Source organism: Hemiscyllium ocellatum, chromosome 32 (assembly GCF_020745735.1).
Source record: "Hemiscyllium ocellatum isolate sHemOce1 chromosome 32, sHemOce1.pat.X.cur, whole genome shotgun sequence".
NCBI classification, from domain to species: Eukaryota; Metazoa; Chordata; class Chondrichthyes; order Orectolobiformes; family Hemiscylliidae; genus Hemiscyllium; species Hemiscyllium ocellatum.
In genome coordinates this window covers 16556204-16575063 of record NC_083432.1, presented here as the reverse complement: position 1 = coordinate 16575063, position 18860 = coordinate 16556204, and the positions used below count along the sequence as shown (strand labels likewise).

Below are 18860 nucleotides of genomic sequence, written 5' to 3'. Positions count from 1 at the left end.
CTATTTTTAGTGGACTTGTCAGAAATGTACTTCCTTCCAAACTCTGCAAGTTCAACGTTGCTTAGTTGCAATGAAACTCCATTGACTTCCTCTTGTGTTTATGACTTTTAGATCCTTAATTGTCTTACCTTTTTATCATAGTCATGTAACACAGATATGTAACACAGATATGTAACACAGATATGTAACACAGATATGTAACCCTCTGGCCCATCGAATCTGTCCAAACCTACCTCCATGCATCCCATTCGACCCATTACCTTAAATGTTGTGACATTTCAAGTGGTCATCCACATTTTTTTTTAAAGGTTGTGGGGTTTCTTGCATTTACTATCTTCCCAAGCAGTGCATTCCAGATTCCACAGTCAGATTAATTGTTTTAGTAGAATTGGTGAGGGTTACATGTTGGACAACAAACCCACCTTTTCACTGAAAATGGCACCATCTGGTCCATTAGTTTTAAATTTTCTATGTTGAAGAACAACTCTTTTAGTCCCAAAACTTTGCTGTTTCACCCATATCCCTCCAATCTTTCTTTTTCTCTTTGAAGTATTTATCTGTTTGTTTGTTTGTTTTTTTCAGTTGCTGTTGCATTTGTTGCTATCACCCTGTCACTCGCTGCAATCTAAAGCCTAATACTCGTTACATAGGAAGATTTTACCTCCTGATGGCTTTGGTTTTTCATCTCCCCTCTCCCCCCCCATCAGTTCTTGTGTTTTGTGCACCTGAGATGGCAGGCTGGGTCTGAATTTAGCATCTTATCTGAAAGACAGCTACAAGCAGTGTCACACTTCAGTACCAGTGATGTGCAGCATCATGAGACGGAAGGATCTGGATGCATGAATCATCAGTCGTTGCTGTGCATATGCAGCAATTAATTGAGGGAGCTATTAGAATGTTGTTGATTTTTATGAGGTGATTTGAACTGAAGTAAAAAGTTTATGCTTCAGTTATATAGAACTTTAGTAAGACCATATCTGAATACTGTTTATAGTATTAATGTCCATATTTAAATAATTCAACAAATATGTTGAAGGTTTGGGTACAAGAGATATAATCATTTTCCTGTTTAGGTCAGCTCAGCAATTATCATCTTTCAATTTCTAGCACATTTTATTCCGGGAAACTAACAGACTAAATTTGGCCTGTGTTTAATTAACTGATTGCTAGAGAAACTCAGCAGGTTTGGCAGTATTTGCAGAGAGAAAGCAGAGTTAATGTTTTGAGTTCATTAACTCCTCTTCAGAACTGAATTAACTCATCTCAGTTAGTGCTGCAGTATGTGGCTGCTAATTGACCATCATGACTACAGATAGATAAGAAAAAGTGGTTCAACTAGGATTCTGTTTTGGATCAACAGCTAATGGCTTTTGCTTTCTGGCTAACTTATTAACGATGAACAGACTCCGCTATAACTTTTCACGCAGAGCAACATACAATGTTGCATTGTGGAGTTCTTGTAGATTCTGCTGATCATATCTTCAGTGTTTTAGGATTAAGCTTGAGATTTTTTTTCTTTACAAGCCTATATTTTCTCAATTGGTTAAAAAAAACAAGGGTCTGGATTTTTGCTCCCAAACATTGGGACATTTCCTAGCATCGCAAACCAGGAAACGTGGCTAGCATGGTCTGTTTCCAGCACCGGGATGATGGGATTTCCCTGGGATGTAAACCAAGTGACCTGGAATGAGTGCAGAATTGAAGAACTTATTGAATGATGCATCGTCACTTGCATTTTACAGTGAATAATACAGTAAAATACAATGAAAAGCTTCAACTGTCGCTATAATCCTGCACCACTTTGAATAGTTTAAAATAGAACTGAAAGAGAATTTATCTTTGTTACGTGTTATCTGCTTGAGTCTGAGCCAATTCACCAATGACACCCTCATTCACCATCTTGCTGCCACATGTGCCGGATCCACCAACATAGGGGCTACCACTCTCCCGGCACTGCCTCTTCACTGTTAGGCCCAACTCGTTGCCGCTGATGCCGAGTCCGTTACTAAGCTCACACTTGCTGTGCAAACAGGAGCCCTGGCTCCCGGCCTACCGCAGCCAGGAGTGCTGCTTTGTTGCAAACCAGGAGTTCCCATTCCGGGCCTGCTCTAACTGCAACCGGGATTCCCTGGATGATGCCAGGAATCCTGACTCTGAGCCTACTGCACCAGGAGTTCCTGGATGCGCTGCCAGACCAGCCCCTGGCACCCTCTCACCAACAGTCCCCCTCTAGCTGCCCCCCTCTGAGATATCGCCTTGCTGGTGCCGCCATCTTGAAAGGCCTGCAGCCACCACTGCCTCTGATGGCGGGTGATGTGTTGCCACCATTGCCTCCAATCACCAGGGGAAGCTGCATCTGTAGTAGCTACCTTGGCTTCCTGGGAGGCTGCTGCCATTTTGCGCACGTCTCTTACTACTATGCCAAAACCAACGATTAACCTGCCTCCAATGGCGTCGCAATGGATCCCAGCTCTTCACATGGTTTCTCACACTCTCCCTCTTCCATGATGAACAGTGCCTGCTCCCGGGGTGTGCTTCAGCCTGCCTTCTGCTCCATCACATTGGTAAAAGAGGCTGCCAGCCATGGAGTAGGCTGGATGGAAGCCTGTCGCAACACATTGGCATGGTGATGCTTGATTCTTCAAAAAGAATACAACTAAATCACTTTCCCTATTCATTCCCTCCACATATTCCTCATGGACCATCAATGTTGGCCTCTGTCTATCCTTCAGTGCTCCAAATGTGCAGATGACACACTAGTGTGGGAAGGCCAATAGAGGGGATGACATGAGAATCTATAAAGGCATGCAGACAGGTTTAGTGAATATGATAAACATGGCAGATAAAATAGAATGTGAAATTCTGCACTTTGATAGAAAGCATAGACGGCCTGAATTGAGGATTCAGATTGGCTATGATTTTGTTGTATAGCGGGTAGACTTAATGGACCAGATGGACTACTACTCCGACCTCTTAAGGTAGTATAAGTAGTCTATGCAAATTCATGACTCCACCACTTTTTGCTCTGACACCCATCTTGCCATCTCACCACCTATCCACCATGGACAGACCTTGGGATTAATGTTCTAAGTGTCAGACTTTAGAATAGTGAATAAAAACACCACTTTTTTTTAAAAAAAAAGATTTAAAAACCCATTCATGTTCCTTCAATTTAATAAAGTCTTATAAAAGCAAATATTTTATTTAAGTACACAATCCCTTATAACAGCAAGTATTGGAACTCATTGTCCTACATCAAAGAGAATATAATGACTTGTAGCAATTGATTAAGCTGAGAAATTGAAAGCTTCCTAATTTAGTAACTATGTTAGTGAAATCTGTCAAGCAGCACTCAACTGGTAATGGAAACTGTCAGGCAGATGTCAACAGACAGTGTGAAACAGCAAGAATGTTTTAAACACTCCAGGTACTCTTTCTCTCAGACTTAAAAGGCAGAACATTTAAATACGTTAACAGCTGCCTTCCACAGGTGCTTTTGACAGATCATTTTTGGAAGCTCCTTTTGCCAGGTGTTCTGATAATTCTGCCTTTTAATTTTGTCAGGTCTGCTGACCGTTCCAATGTACACCGTTATGCTGTGGTGTTTTTTTTAACACACATTAACACCCATATGTTGTCTCTGAATGTAACTGAGCATATGGGGTTGGACCATCTCTAGTTTCCCTTGAGGTGATGGTGATGAGGTGCATTTTGAATCGCTGAGGTCCATTTGATTCAAGTAGATCCACAATGCTGTTCAGGATAGAATTTCAGGATTTTGACCCAGCGACACTAAAGGAATTGTGATATTTTTCCAAGTCAGGATGATGGTGTTTTTATGTATCTGATGCCCTTGTCCTCCTCGATGGTAACTCTGATGGGGTTGGACGATGTTGTCTAAACAGCCATGGTGAATGTCTGCTGTGCGTCTGTAGATAGTGCGTAATGCTGCTACTGAGCATTGGTGGTGGAGCAAACACATGTTTGTGCATGTGGAGCTGATTCAGCCTCTGGTAAATGGTAACCACCAGAGGACAATGAAGGATTCAGTGATGCCATTGAATGTCAGAATGAAAGGGATGGCATTAGATTATCTCTTGTAAGAGGTAGTCATTGCTAAGCATTTGTATGGTGTAAATGTTACTTGTCACTTATCAGCCCAAGCCTGGGCTAAGTTGCCGTGGTGGATCTGAAAAATAATTGGGGTGCAATGGCTTTGCAAAGTGGATTATACATGGAAGAGTATTAGTAGGCACAATAATCACTGCTGTTGATAACATATAATTGTTCCACTAAGCACTTTTTTTAATTCGCTCGGCGGGTGGGCTTCACCGGTTGGGCCAGCACTTTTTACCCATCCCTAGCTACCCTTGAGAAGGTAGTGACGAGCTGCCATCTTGAACAGCTGCAGTCCATGTGCATATTCTGGGTACAGATTGGCTTGCTCTCTGAGATTGGGTGCTTTTCCCAGTTGAAACCCTAGACACAACATTTATCAAATTTCATCTCCTTTGTGTATGAGATTCTATCTGCGTAGTTTTGTGGACCTCAAAGTCTGATTCTGCTTTTGTTTCTGCTGTTTCAGTATTTTGGTATATCTTTGGTATTTTACGCATGACTTAATGTCTGGAACCATTTGCCCAGTTCCTTTTTGACCCTGATGTCATCAGTGGTTCTGTGGTAGCAGTCTGTGACCTCTGACTCAGATGGTTGAAATTTCAAGAACCCACTTCAGAAACTTAAGCACAGAATGTGGGCTGATCTGGTTCTGAAGTGTTGTCCATTGAATAAAACATTAAGTTGATGCCAAGTTTACCCTTTTCTGCAATTCTCAAGTGTTTATTTTGTGGAAGAGAAAGGCATTTCTTGTCTGTGTCTTGGTAAATATTTATTCCTCAATTAACATTGCTGACAAAGATGATTAATTAGTTATTATCGCACTCGCTGCTTACAATTTAGCTGCTTCCTACACTGTGATGGTGACTGCAATTCAAAAGCACCTCATTGTCAATCAAATGTTTTTGAAGCTTCTCAAGGCCATGTAGAACTCGATATAAATGTGGGTTCATTCTTGTTTGCATGATCACTTTTCGCATTCCAACCAGGCCCAAAGTATAGTGCACAGCAATTTAAGTGGAGTTGGTACAGTATTGGTTATATCATTGGTCTAATGTTCTAGGTCCATAGGTTCAAATCCCATTGTGGTAAATGGTGAAATGTGAATTCAATAGGAAAATCTGGAGATTTTAAATTTAAAAGCAAACTAACCCTATGGTGACCACTGATTACTGTAAAAACCTATTTGATTCACTAATGTTTTTTAGGCAAGGCAATTTGCTATCCTTACTTGGCCTCGCCGACATGTGACTTCAGGCATACAGTGATGCGTTTGACTGTTAGCTGCCCTTTGACCCTTTTCAGGATGAGCAATAAATGCTGGGCTAACCAACGATACCAATGTCCCATTTCAAAAGAAGTCTCCAACACCACCTCTGAGAAAATTCACGATAAGGGAGTTGACATAACATTTTTGAAATATTGTTCTCTTTGATAGGTTCTTGGATAGAATGCACCTTGCAGCATCCCCCATCATTCCTGACTCTTCTGAACATTGCTGCACCCACCCATAATCTGACAACACTTGCAAATACTCAGGATGCCTTAAAGCATTGGCATCGTTTGAAATGACCTCCCTGTGTCACGGAATCCTGTCTGTATAGGAGCAATGCTGAGGTCATAGGCTGCTCAAATCAGTCTGGGTTGTCCCTGAGTTAACAGGAAACCACAGTTAGTGCCATGGGATCAGTGGGAGATATTTTAAGTAAGTTAATGCATGATCAGTGCTGCATGACATTTGACATGGAGAGATAATATTTTCCTTAATAACAGGAAACAGGTGGCAGTTGTAAATAAGAGTGTTTCAGATGGTCATGATGCTCCAGTGGTTATGAATGAGAAACCCACTTGGAATCATATTCTTAAAGATCATGTTTTAAATAACATCAGGGAAAGTCCTCCAAACTTTAAAAGATGCAAAGAAATAATGGTGATGGGGGTGAGGGGATACAAAAGCACATTTACATTAATAATTACAGAAAATGCTTTAGAAACTCAACAGGGTTTCAATGGACTAATGGCTCGTAAGATCTTTTTGGGTGATGTAAGCAATTTAAAGACTGACAAGATTTATAAAATCATGAAGGGCACAGGTAGGGTAATAGAAAGGTCCTTTCCCTGGGATGGAGAGTCCAGAAGTGCTGGGCATAGGTTTAAGGTGAGGGGGGAAAGACTTAATAGTGACCTCAGGGGCAACTTTTTCATGTGGAGGGAGGTGCGTATATGGAATGAGCTGCCAGAGGAAGTGGTGGTAAAATTGCAACATTTAAAAGGCATCTGGATGGATACATAAATAGAAAGCGTTTAAAGGGAGGGATAAGGACCAAATGCTAGCAAATGGGGCTAGATTCATTTAGGATACCTGGTAGGCATGGACGAGTTGGACCGAGGGTCTGTTCTTGTGCTGTACATCTCTATGACTCTATTGCATGAAGTGTAAGATAAGCATGGAAGAAATTAATCGAAAGAGAGGCGAGATACAAATAAAATTAGTGATGCTCAAGGTAAGGACCCAAGAGTTAGCATGGGGGCAATGTCTGTTAGAGTGGGAGGGTGGTTTAGTCAGTCAGACTTCCAGAGTGACTATTGCTGCCCATCAGCTTGTGACCCCAATGAACACTTGGTGTTCATTTCCACTTTGACCCGATCAGCATCGCTTTGCAAAGCGAAATGTTGCAGATGCTGGTCATCCAAAGTAAAAATGGAATGTGCTGGAAGCAGGACTGACGGTCTCCATGGAGGGAAGAACAAATTAATGGTTCAGGTCAATGACCTATTGTCAGAGGAGGAACAGATTTCTTTTTAAGCAAGTGTAGAGCTAGCAAAGTATCTTGTTGAGGGAGAAAAGGAGACGGTAGATGTATGTTAGAGTGGAAGGAAGTTACACTCCTGGTAAAATATTTAATTGTATACCTGCAAACAAGGCCACTCTGCCCCTTCAGGCCTGCTGCACCATTCAATAAGGTCACGGCTGAGCTGATTCTAACATCCTCTCTACATTCCCACATATTCCTGATTAATCTTCCATCCTCTTGATAATCAAGAATCTGTCTACTTCTGTCTTATAAATATTTAACAATTCTGCATCCATTACCTTTTGAGGAAGGGAATTCCAAAGACTCCGCCTTCTGAGAGAGAAATGTTTCCACATCTCTGCTTTAAATAGGCAGGCCCTTATTTTTAAACCATAACTCCTAGTTCTAGATTCTCCCACAAGAGGAAATATGCTTTCAACATCCACCCAGTCAAGTCCACTCAGGATCCAAGATGGCAGTGGAGTAGGACTCCTGAGCTGGAACTCATTCACTCCATCCGTTTCTTTTCATTTTCTTTCTCTCTCTTTTTTTGCGATTTTTTTCTTTTCCCTTTTTGATCTCCTGTCCTCGGATGGTATCTGTGATGTTGGGGGGTAAACCAGCATGAACCCCCGGCCTTGACGTAAAACTCAGTGAATTCTGGGTTGCAAGGACGATTACTCTGAGCTCTTGTTTCTCTATATTTCTAATTTATTGCTGGACTTTTTACTACTTTATTTTTAAAATTTTTTTTCTCTAAGAATTTATACTTAAGAATCTGCATCTAGGTACCTTAGTTGGCGCCATAAGTAGCAACTTGTAAACTTTGCACTGTACTCGTGTGAGTATGTGACAATAAAGCTCATTCTAATTCCAGTTTTCATCTTTTATGTTTCAATTAAGTCACCTCTGACTCTTCTAAACTCCAGAGGATACATGCCTAGCCTGCCTAGCCTTTCCTCGTAAGGCAATCTGCTTATTCTAACTACAAATGGAAAACCAGAAGCTTTAATTGAAGCTTTAATCCCTTTTGGTATTTTAGTAGGAGGGCTAATGTATTAAATAGGTTAATACCTTCACTGAATGGGAAGCTTGAAATAACTGCGGGACAACTGGAAAAGCTTTGTATACAAATAACTATGTACTTAACATTTTGCAAGAATAGCTGCTTATATTGGGTTGAGGAAATGTCGAAGCTTTGTGTGACTCTTTGTGCGGAATTCCACAGAATCTGTCGCGTATAAATAGGCCATTCAGCTGGTTGCTGGCTGGATGATCCTCACGCACTCGCATCCCTTTCCACCTAACCTCCTCAACCCCATGACCATTGTGTGAGCGTGTGTTTTATCTATCTACTTAGTTGTTTCAAAAGTAAAATGACCTGCTCCTGAATTACAGTCAAAGAACACAACAAACAGAGAATTTGTACAGTGCTTTTCACAACCTTGTGAGTTGTGACCAGCACTTGAAGGAAGAAAATAAAGAACATCATGGGATGGGGCCAATGCTGGGATATGAGGCTACTGCTGATACTGTGGGGCAGAGCAGCAAATAATCTGAACACAGGACAACTGTCCCAAATATGGATGATTATGTGATCATGGGTCCCAAAAATGTGACAAAAACAGAAATTGCTGGAAAAGCTCAGCAGGTCTGGCAACATTAGTGAAAAGAAATCAAAGTTAATGTTTCAGGTCCGCTGAGTCTTCCTCAGAACTCAAAGGTCACCAGACCTGCTGAGAACTGCAGATGCTATAAATCAGAAGCAAAAGTTACTGGAAAAGCTCAGCAGGGCTGGTGACCCTTGAGTTCTGAGGAAGACTCGCTGGACCTGAAACATTAACTTTGATTTCTTTTCACTAATGCTGCCAGACCTGCTGAGCTTTTCCAGCAACTTCTGCTTCTGATTTATAGCAGCTGCAGTTCTTTCTTAGTCCCAACTATGGGGTAGGTGATCGCTCTGACATAATGCTAAAAATGAATTTTCAACAGCTTTGAATTATAACATTCCAGGGAATTTATCATGTCAATGTCGAGGGATACCTCAGCATTGATTCTATAGGTAAAGGCTATGGTAACTGTCTATACCCTGAAGGGTTTCTGCACTTTCCAGTATCAGTGGGCATGCCACTGCATGAATTTCGACTCCAGGAAGAAGGAGTTATGGTGTTGCTAAGAAACTCGAATGCTAAACAAAGGCTTTGTCATGGAGTAAGACTGGTTGTTAGGAAGCTGTTTTGTATCGATGAGAAATGCAGAAATTGTAATGGGCTGATTTCAAGGAAATAACGGCTGAATCTTACTCTTATTTGTGAGTGTCAGTTTCATAGAGAGTTTCTCTCTGACGCTTAGTGAGATCTCTCCCCATATCTTGCCAAACTCTCCTGATCTAACCAACTATGGTGTCCATCTCACCTGATTCGAGCTGTATTCGGGGATACTCACCGCTGCCAGGATATCTGGACTGGCATCCCTGGTGCCAACACCATCTTTTGAAAGGTCATTGTGCACCCAGGCAAACATTGTTAAGCCGGAGTTGATCTGCATGGGTCATGATATTTGCCCCATTATGGCACAAATGGGAGAATGTTTGCCCCTCAGTGCGGATAAGTTTGTGGAGATTCTGCTGGATGAGCAGGTGCAGAAGCAGTTTGTTCAGTATCCCCAGCACTGGCACCAGACCATGCCAAGTTGGTCCAATGTTGACTTCTGGGTCAAGACAGTCTTGGCCATCTGGAGGAACATCATAGAAAAAAAGGTCAACGATCTTCTCTGTCCCACCAGAATAAGTGCCTCCTGTTACCTCGCACTTACTCAGCCTCTATCTCTGTAAATGCATCACGAGTCAGGCTCTTGGTAATGTTTATACTTATTTTCCTGGGTGTGGCTTTCCACATGTTCAGCTTTACGAAGCTTTTCTCAGTGAGAAATTTGATGCTGTTTTGAAAGAATACCGAAAAAAAATCCAGAATTTAATAGAAGTACTTTACCCTGCAATGCAAATTTGAATGCAACTATTTTGCAAGTCTCTGCTGGCTGATCTATTTGTGTGTCCTGGCTCAGCAAAATGTTTTATTTTGAAGTATTTGATTGAATTTAAATGTGTTTTAATGCAACTTTATTAAAACAGAGGAACCTCGATTATCTGAATATCGATTATCCGGATTTCAGATTAGCTGCAAAAAATCACAAGGTCCCAATGCTTGGCTGAACTGTGCTATCCAGCAATCGATTGTACAAACAAAATACTCCCCGCCTGTGTCATTCGGATAATCAAAGCTCCTCTGTAGTTAGGTTCTGCATGTTTTGCATGAACAGTATAACAACCTTTTGCTTTAGTTTAGGTCTTTAGGAATGGGTTTATTTCAGTGGACTAATTCTTACACTGGCAGTGATGGCCTGACTCCACATGTAGATATTGGTGATGAGCTTGCTCCTGGCTCATCCAGCAGCCATTTAATGCCACTAGGCCATTAAGCGGCTTGAGGTGGGTCTTCTACCGCACGCACGCATCCACTCAAAGCAAATTGCAGAGCAGCCCCACCTCTAAGAGGTATTAGCTAATCAAGGGATATTGCGTACAGTTCTGGTCTCCCTGCGAGAGGAAAAATATTGTGAAACCTGAAAGGCTTCTGAAAAGATTTACAAGGATATTGCCGGGATTGGAACATTTGAGCTACAGGGCGAGGCTGAATAGGCTGGGGTTATTTCCCCTGGAGTGTCGGAGGATGAAAGGTGATCTTATCGAGGTTTATAGAATCATGACTGGCGTGGACAGGATGAATAGTTAAGGTCTTTTCCTGGGGTAGGGGAATCCAAAACTAGACAGCATAGATTGAGAGTGAGAGGAAAGATTTAAAAGGGATCTAAGGGGCAGTGTTTTCACACAGATGGTGGTGCATGTATGGAATGAGGAAATAATGGAAGCTGTTACAACAGCATTTCAAAGGCATCTGGATGGGTACATGAAAAGGAGGGGTTTAAAGGGATATTGGCCAAATGCTGGCAAATGGGACTAAATTAATAACAAGATACTGGCCTCTCTACAGTAATTTCAGAATTATAGCTTTTAATGTAAGTCTTGAGTCATTGGGTGTCCGGGGAATGGGGAGCTGCTTAAGTCTTATGGGGACTGTGATTGCAGTCAATTTTAACAGAATCCTTGGCCTTGCACCTCCTGAATATGTTTAAACTGCACCAAGAAAGGATAGGATGAGTTGAGCTTGGTGCTGAGAAGCTGCTATGTGGAAGAAGGTTGGACAGGGAGGTCTGGTGCAGGAGCTCCCAAAGTATAACCTGGCAATGTAGGTCAGAGAACAGCTATTATTAGAACTCAAAGTCCAGTCGTACCAGAAATAGAAACTTAAGAAAAGTCAAAACTGCTGCCACTGATGTGACTCTGATGTAATGATAGCAAAGGTTCCATGAAAAGTGAAGGGATTTGATTTATCTGTTAATGTGACAATGTTTATTTAACAGATCAGAATCTACTCCCATTCTATACAATCTGATTTTATAGTTAACTGCTTTAGTAGGTTAAAGTCAATTCAATGCAGCCAGCAAGTGACTTTGGTGGCATCCTCCTCCTAACCACCTCTCAGGACTTCCTCCTCTCTGATCTCTATCCTAAGTGTGTTGATCCAGTTTTGATCTAGTTTTAGGTTACCTGTTCTAATATCTCCTTATGACTCAGTGTCTTGTCTCATTACGCTTCCTATGAGCGGCCAAGAGATGGTTGACGATATTAAATGTGTAAGCAAATACAAGATGTTTATGCAATCCTGTATTAGAGGGCTGGGAAAACATCTGTATGTTATAAAGGAAAGAGAAGCTTCTGCAAGCCTCATTGTAGACTGTGGCTTTGTGTGTTTTATGCAATATAATAGTCCATTATCAGTGATGGATCAGGCTTCTGGTGAACTGAAAGAACCTATGCTTCACATGTTGGGTGCTGCCATCCCTACTACATGTTCAACAACTCACTGGAGATACCTTGCCAATAAATGAAGTATTTCTTGCTGTATGACTCTGATTCTGTATGAGTCTATGAGTCATTCTTCTGTACCCCAATGAATATAGACCTAATGTGTTCAAACAGTTCCACGTAAAATGATCTCTTGGAAGTGATGTCCAAAGTTGTACAGGTTTGGTGGATTGACCGTGCTAAATTGCCGAGTGTCCAAGGATACATAGGTTAGCTGGATTAACCATGGGAAATGCAGGCTTATAGGGATAGGGTAAGGGATAGATCTGGGTCGGATGTTCTTTAGAGTGTCGGTATGGATGGAATAGGCAAAGTGCCACACAAAAGGCTGCTGCATAAGATAACGATGGGTTACGGACAATGTATTAGCATGGATAGAAGATTGGTTGACAAACAGGAAGCAAAGAGTGGGTTAAATGAGTGCGATCAGTGACTGGTGGTGTGCCTCAGGGATCAATGTTGGGACTGCAATTATTCACAATTTACATTGATGATTTGGAGTTGGGGACCACATGTAGTGTATCAAAGTTTGTGGATGACACACAGATGAATGGGAGGGCAAAATGGGCAGGGGACTGTGAAACTTTGCAGAGGGACATAGAGCATTTAAATGAGTGGGCAAAGGTCTGGCAGATGAAGTACAATATTAATAAATATGAAGTCATCCATTCTGGTAAGCATAACAGTAAAAAGGACTATTATTTGAATGGTAAAAAAAAAATTACAGCATGCTGCCGTGCAGAAGAACCTGGGCGTCCTTGTGAATGGAACACAGAAGTTTGATCTGCTGTTGCAACAGGGAATTAAAGAGGCAAATGGAATTTTGCCTTTCATTGCTCAAAGGGATTGCGTTTAAAAACAGGGAGGTTAGGTTGCAGCTGTATAGCTGCTGGTGAGGCCACATCTGGAGTTCTGCGTGCAGTTTTGGTCATCTTACATGAGAAAGGATGTACTGGCACTGGAGGGGCTGCAGAAGAGTTTCACTAGGTTGATTCCGGAGTTGAGAGGGTTGGCTTACAAGGACAGACTGAGTAGACTGGGATTATGTTCATTGGAATTTAGAGGAATGAAGGGGCGTTTTATAGAAACATAGAGAATTATGAAGGGAATGAATAAGATAGAAGTCGAGATGATGTTTCCATTGGCGGGTGAACCGAGGGCCATAGCCTCAAAATTAGGTGGAGCAGATTTAGGACCAAATTGAGAAGGAATTTCTTCACCAAATGGGCTGTGAATCTATGATATTTTCTGTCCAGGAAATAGTTGAGGTTTCCTCATTAAATGTTTTTAAAGTTAAAGTTTACTTTTTTGAACAGTAAAGGAATTAAGGGTTATGGAAGGAGGGCGGGTAAGTGGAGTTGAGGCCATGAAAAGATCAACCATGATTGTATTGAATGATGGTGCAGGCTCAACTGGCCAGATGGCCTACTCCTGTTCCTGGTTCTTATGTTCCGCACTTGAGGGATTCTATGAATCAAGTAAACCTTTTCTGAACTGCTTAATGCATTTTCTGTTAATTTTAAATGTAATAGTGGCAGCCTGTGCCTCTCAGATCTCCTAACTCAGATTAATATTCTTTTCTTAAGTACTATCCCCATGTGTTTTGGATTTGTATCTAGTCACTAATGCACGGTGGAAGTAAACATTGTGTGGCACCTTTTCAGAATATCGTGGCTAACATACCTCCATCAAACAGTATCCTAAACAAAAAAAAACATTCCCGCCTCATTCATCAACTGTATTTGTAGAATTTGGCAAATTGGCTCTTGTGTCTGTTGCCAATAGAGTAACTGTTTTCCAAAAGTAAACTATTGGCTGTATATCCCCTTGCCAGTGGGGTGGGGCAGAGAGGGGGGGGGACGGTGGTGGGGAGGGAGAGCGAGCGAGAGACAGACAGACAGACAGATTTAACATTTTGAAGGATCAATTCCAAAGAGTCAAAACGTTACCTTAGTTTCTCTCTCCACAGAATGCTGCCTGACTTGCTACGTTTCTCCAACACTTCCTGTTTTTGTTTCCGATTTCCAGCATTTGAAGTATTTTGCATTTATTCAAGCACCTTTATGATACTGTAATGGCACAACATCAATCCAATCTCTCTCTCTCTCTTCTTACACTTCAGTATCGACTTTTAAGAATTCCAAAATTAAGTTGTAATGTTAAGATTTGTACATTCTTTACCCGATGTTTACTTTGGTATGGTAGGTCCTGAAGTGATGAAAGGTATTATTGAAGTGCAGGTTATTTTTAAAATTCAACTCTATTAGCTGAATCTTATTTTGTTTCATTTCTTTGTGTTTTAAAGGCATTTGAAGCGAAGTCGGAGTTGGTGTATCAGAATTTGACAGAGCTGAGGCAGGAGCTCACAGAGGAACCATCTTGTCTCAGCGATAACTTGACCAGTCACCTGGAAGAATGGGAAACGCATACTGATCAAGCAACTGGACAGCCCTTCTACTACAACGTGGTGACTGGGGAGACTACCTGGGACTCCCCATTTGATAGCCCAGACGGGAAGGAACCACAAACCCCACGTTCCCGCACTTCCAGTACAAGCAATCCCTTTGTGGAATGGGAATCGCATCTTGATGAAATCAGTGGGCAGACCTACTACTACAATCCTGTAACTGGAGAGACCACGTGGGAACGACCAGAACAGCAGGAGGAAGATACGGCGGAGAACATGGATAATCTCCGGGACCAGAGGGTACGTGACCACCTCTCTTTTGCTGGAAGGTGTGCCTCTGAAACCTCATCCACTAAGAGCATAGAATTGTGAATCTGGTGTCAAAGATGACAGCTGTCCACGGCATTTTCCCTCTATTAATTTTAACAGGTGAAAATGTTAAATGAAAATCTAGAGGTGCTGGGGCTCTCACATCCAATCCATCTTACTGCTGGACTAGGTGTGTCCGCTCAAACAGACTGAATCCACGTGTACATAACTGTTGGTGGAATAGGGTTGCAGAAATACCTGAGCACTTGACATTAGTAAATGGAATACCGTTTTGCTCTCGATGAATATTTCCACACTAACAGCTCATGCGGCCTGACAGCCTCACGTGGTGCACCGAACTTCAATGTTCATTATGTTTTAAAAATCTCCTTTTCTGTCCAATAGGACATTACAGCGCAGTATAGGCCCGTCGGCCCTCGATGGTGCACCGATCTGTTGAGCCGATCTGAAGCCCATCTAAACTACGCTATTTCATTTTCATCCATATGCCTATCCAATGGCCATTTAAATGCCCTTAAAGTTGGCAAGTCCACCAGTGTTCAGGCAGTGCATTCCATGCCCCTACTACTCTCTGAGTAAAGAAACTATCTCTGACATCTGTCCGATATCTATCACCCCTCAATTTGAAGCTGTGCTACCCATCGCCATTCAAGGAAAAAGGTTCTTACTGTCCACCCTATCTAACCTTCTGATTATCTTATATGTCTCAATTAAGACACCTCTCAACCACCTCCTCTCTAACAAAAACAGCCTCAAGTCCCTCAGCCATTCCTCGTAAGACCTTCCCTCCATACCAGGCAACATCCTAGTAAATCTCCTCAGAACCCTTTCCAAAGCTTCCACATCCTTCCTATAATGCAGTGACCAGTATAGTACGCAATACTCCAAGAGTGGCCGCAGCAGAGTTTTGTACAGCTGCAACATGATCTCATGGGTCCAAAATCAATCCCTCTACCAATAAAAGTTAACATACCGTATGCCTCCTTAACAACCCTATCAACCTGGATGACAACTTTCAAGGAACTATGTACCTGGACCCCGAGTTCTCTCTACTCCTCTACAGTACCAAGAATCTTACCATTAGCCTAGTACTCTTCATTCCTGTTACTCCTTCCAAAGTGAATCACCTCACACTTTTCTGCATTAAACTCCATTTGCCATCTCTAAGCCCAGCTCTGCAGCTTTTCTATGTCTCTCTGTAACCTACAACATCCTTCGGCTCTATCCACAACTCTACCAACCTTAGTGTCAGTTGCAAATTTATTAACCCATCCTTCTATGCCCTCATCCAGGTCATCTATAAATATTACAAACAGCAGTGGCCTGAAAACTGATTCATGCAGTACCCCACTAGTAACTGAACTCCATGATGAATATTTCCCATCAACCACCACCCTCTGTCGTCTTACAGCTAGCCAATTTCTGATCCAAATCGCTAAATCGCCCTCAATCCCATGCCCCCATATTTTGTACAATAGCCTACAGTGGGAGACCATATCAAAGGCCTTACTGAAATCCATATACACCACATCGACTGCTTTACCCTCATCCACCTGTTTAGTCACTTTCTGAAAAACTCAATAATGTTTGTGAGGCACAACCTACCCTTCACAAAACTCTGTTGACTCTAATCACTTTGTTCCTCTCTAGATGATTATAAATCTTATGTCTTATAACCCTTTCCAAATCTTTACCCACAACCGAAGTAAGGCTCGCTGGTCTGTAATTTCCAAGGTTATATCTACTCCCCTTCTTGAACAAGGTAACAAAACTTGCTATCCTCCAGTCTTCTAGTACTATTCCTTTAGACATTGACGACATAAAGATCAAACCAAAGGCTTGGCCATCTCTTCCCTAGCTTCTCAGAGAATCCTAGGATAAATCCCATCCGGCCCAGGGGACTTAGCTATTTTTACACTTTCCAGAATTGCCAACACCACCATCCATGTCCCTCAATCCCATCTCGTGTGGTAGATTGTATCTTAGGATTCTCCTCGACCACATTGTCTTTTTCTATGTGAATACTGATGAAAAATATTCATTTAGCACTTCCCCTATCTCATCTGACTCCACTCATAACTTCCCACTACTATGCTTAATTGGCCCAAATCTTACTCTAGTCATTCTTTTATTCCTGATATACCTATAGAAAGCCTTAGGGTTTTCCTTGATCCTATCTGCCAATGACTTCTCATGTCCCCTCCTGGCTCTTCGTAGCTCTCTCTTTAGATCTTTTCTGGCTAACTTGTAACTCTCAAGCGCCCTAACTGAGCCATCGCATCCCATTCTAACGTAAGCCGCCGCCTTCCTCTTGACAAGAGCTTCAACTTCCTTAGTAAACGAGGGCTCCCATCCTCAACAACATCCTCCCAGCCTGACTGGTACATACTTAACAAGGACCTGCAGTCGCTGGTCCCTGAATAAGCTCCACGTTTCAATTGTGCCCATCCCCTGCAGTTTCCTTCTCCATCCTATGCATCCTAAATCTTGCCTAATTGCCTTTCCCCCAGCTATATCTCTTGCCCTGTGGTACGTACCTATCCCTTTTCATCAGTAAAGTAAACATAACTGAATCGTGGTCACTATCACCAAAATGCTCACCTACCTCCAAATCTAACCCTGGCCAGGTTTATTATTCAATACCAAATCCAATGTGGCCTCACCCCTTGTCAACCTGCCTACATACTGTGTCAGGAATCCCTCCTGCACAAATTGGACGAAAACTGACCCATCTACAGTACTTGATCTATAGTATTCCCAGTCAATATTTGAAAAGGTACAGTCCCCCATAACAACTACCTGTCTCATTCACTCCTATCGAGGATCATTTTTGCTATCTCATCCTCTACGTCTCTGGAACTATTTGGAGGCCTATAGAAAACTCCCAACAGAGTGACCTCTCCTTTCCTGTTTCTAATGTCAGCCCATACTACCTCAGTAGACAAGTCCTCAAATGTTCTTTCTGCAACCGTAATACTGTCCTTGACTAGCAGTGCCCCAACTCCCTATCTTTTATCATTTTCTCTGTTTTTCCTGAAACATCTAAATCCCGGAACCTTCGACAACTATTCAATAACACCTGCAATAAATCTGTCTGGTTTTGATTTGAATTCTTTTTACACAAAAAAGCTTAATGATATCCCATACTAATCTGTTTCACACTCCCTGGCCTGTTAACTTTTGAAAACTCCAGCCTATTTAATCATCTTATCCTGACTCATTTTAATTGAACCTTATACCACATTTGCCTGCATTGACTTCTTGGCTTCCCTTTTTAATTTGGGAGATTTATAATTCGGTTGGGCTGTGAGGGAACCTCTGTGCTCCCTTTAAATTTGTCCGTATTTGTCCCTCTGGATATAAGAAATTATTTGTGAATTAATAAAAATATTTCCTGGACATCGGTGTCCTAATTCTAAAGTAAAACCATTCAATTCCATCTTTTTATGTCCAGAATTGTTACACATGGTAATTATTCAGGTGATGAATTGATTTGACATGTGCTGCAATGTGTGTTTTATTGTACTTTGTTTTTAAAGTCTCATGCTTCTATTTCAAAAAATAATTGAATCTCCATCTGAAAATCATTTGTTAACTTTAAAAGGTCAAAATAGTGGAGCAGTTTCTTTCATGTTCTTTTCTATTATGTTATGGGACAGAGGTCGTGGAATATAAATATGAAAGACTTCTTACTTGTGACTTCTTAAATTGTTTGTCACTTACTTTCTCAGTTGTTGAAGACCTAAACAATGCCTCAAGTAGAGCCAGAGACAAACTAATGAAACAAAAGAAAGTTAGGGCTAGCATTTGTCGGGTTAACCATTGACTTGCTTCACCAGCAGTACGTATTGATTCTGCATTGCAACAACTTGCTGAGACTTCATTGACTTGTCAAACCACCTATGTCCACTGCTTGAAAGGACAAGGGCATTAAGTATATCTGAGCACCATTCTGTCCTGGTTTCCCTCCAAGACCAACAACATTGACTCAGACATTTATTGTTATTCACTTTTCACTCTGCAGTATTCCTGGAACTCCCTACATAACAGCATTGCGATAGTCCCTTCACCATCTGGACCGAAACCACCCAAGAAGGTGTATCATCATCTCAAGGGTTGGCCAATAATTGCTGTCCTTGTTAGGAATGTCAACACTCCAAGAATTCATTTTTTTAAAAAAAAATGACTTTCATAATCCTGTGTCTCAACTATTTCTTCAACTGTCACC

The 18860-nt window shown here is 41.7% G+C and overlaps 1 protein-coding gene across 5 annotated transcripts in view; it reads left to right on the top strand.

Moving 5' to 3' along the window:
• The window catches only part of arhgap27l (Rho GTPase activating protein 27, like), a 233246-nt gene that overhangs the window by 159926 nt on the left and 54460 nt on the right, over window positions 1-18860 (top strand). For all 5 annotated transcript variants that reach the window (XM_060849018.1, XM_060849015.1, XM_060849016.1 and 2 more), the window contains one exon: window positions 14201-14602. In XM_060849018.1, coding sequence (XP_060705001.1) covers window positions 14201-14602 — 402 coding nt within the window. The remainder of the gene's footprint in view (window positions 1-14200; window positions 14603-18860) is intronic.